The 1,636-nt window shown below is 56.7% G+C and overlaps 1 protein-coding gene across 1 annotated transcript in view; it reads left to right on the forward strand.

The window, feature by feature from the left end:
- Selenon (selenoprotein N) overlaps nt 1–1,630 on the forward strand; it is a 22,170-nt gene extending 20,540 nt beyond the window's left edge. Inside the window, exon 12 of the mRNA XM_013348306.1 lies at nt 1,186–1,630. Coding sequence (XP_013203760.1) covers nt 1,186–1,356 — 171 coding nt within the window. The 3' untranslated portion in view covers nt 1,357–1,630. The remainder of the gene's footprint in view (nt 1–1,185) is intronic.
- The last annotated feature ends 6 nt before the right edge of the window (nt 1,631–1,636 follow it).

Consider the following 1,636-nt stretch of genomic DNA (forward strand, 5'->3'; position numbering starts at 1 on the left):
CGGATCTCTGTGAGTTCGAGGCTAGCCTGGTCTACAGAGTGAGTTCCAGGATAGGCTCCAAAGCTACACAGAGAAACCCTGTCTCGAAAAACAAAAAAAAAAAAAAAAAAAAAGATGTCCCCAAGGGAACCTCGCTGGAGCCAGGGAGAGAGGGTAGAGAGGAATAGAGGAAGGCCTGGCCTGAGCCGACATTCCAGGTCCCCCTCTCCTGACGGGCTGCTGAGAGGGCCTGGTGTCAGGTCACAGCAGCATTGAAGAACTTGTCCATTTTCAGAATAGTAGAGCAAGGCTCCAGCTCTGAGAGCTGCTGTGTTCAGTCTCACTGCGGCCAGAGTGGGAAGACAAGGCTATGGGAGGGTGGTGAGCTGGCCAGCCTCTAGGGAGGGTTGTCAGGAGCAGGAGCTGGCCGGATGAAGGGGAAGGACAGTGTGCTTGAGGCTTCTGCTGGTCCAGGCTCAGGTGAGAAGCCCCTGGCAGTGTTGGGGAGCCAGGGAGGAAAGGCCCAGAGGGACAGTCGGGAGGCTTGTGTGTTACTGGCTCCTACCTCATGGAGCCTACCCTGGGGTCCTGAAGACAAGGAGACAGGATTTTGGGAGACTCTTGACTGGCATGCATCTCACACCTCCACTGCTTCGTTTCCTCGTGGCTCACCCGTCTGCTCATTCACTGCACACCCACCCCACCAAGCTCCTCAAAAAGGCATAGACACTGTGGTTGAGGCAGAGAGAATCTAGAGAGGCACACTGAGCATGGGGCACACTAAACCCGGGCACACTGAGCACGGGGCACACTGAGCATGGGGCCCACTAAACCAGGGCACACTGAGCACCAGGCACACTAAACATGGGTACTCTGAGCACGGGGCGCACTGAGCACTTGGATAGGTGTTTCGGGGTCATGAGGACAGAAGAGAGGCCATTTGTGAGGCATAGTAGAGGAAAGGTGGTATTGGAAGGTGGGTTTTCTGCTTAGTGGGTGAGGTAGGGGGCACTCCCTCAGTAGAGGGCTACATGGGAGCTGAGGAAAAGGGGAGCAGCCTGGCCTGGGCAGCATTAGCCAGTGTGATCACCCTCAGTGTGCTAGCCTGTCTGATCTCACCCCAGTGTGAAGCTGGCAGAGGCTGCGATGGCCTGGGCAGATGTGGCCTCGGCCTCTCCAGCTCTCCTCACCCAGCCCTTCCCCCAGGTCCACCACATCAATGCCAACTACTTCCTGGACATCACCTCCATGAAGCCGGAAGACATGGAAAACAACGTCTTCAGCTTCTCCTCCACCTTTGAGGACCCATCCACAGCCACCTACATGCAGTTCCTAAGGGAGGGACTCCGGCGTGGCCTGCCCCTCCTCCAGCCCTAGGGAGCCTAGAGTCCTAGAGAAACTGGACCTGGTGAGAACCTGGCGGACAGATTCCACACACCCTGGAGCCACAATGCCCTCCATCCACTTCACACTGGAAATGGCCTCCGTCACTCCCAGGCTGCCTAGCGAGGTCAAAGGCCAACTGAGGCTGCTCCCTTCACTCAGCCCGAATGAAGGTGGATAGGCAAAGGGCCTGGCTGAGTGTGTAAATGAGCCAAAGGCCTGCTAACACTACCAGTTCTTCTGTTCTCATCGGGATCCCAAAGCTTCAAGTCCC

The sequence above is a fragment of the Microtus ochrogaster genome, chromosome 10, assembly GCF_000317375.1.
Source record: "Microtus ochrogaster isolate Prairie Vole_2 chromosome 10, MicOch1.0, whole genome shotgun sequence".
Taxonomy (NCBI): Eukaryota; Metazoa; Chordata; class Mammalia; order Rodentia; family Cricetidae; genus Microtus; species Microtus ochrogaster.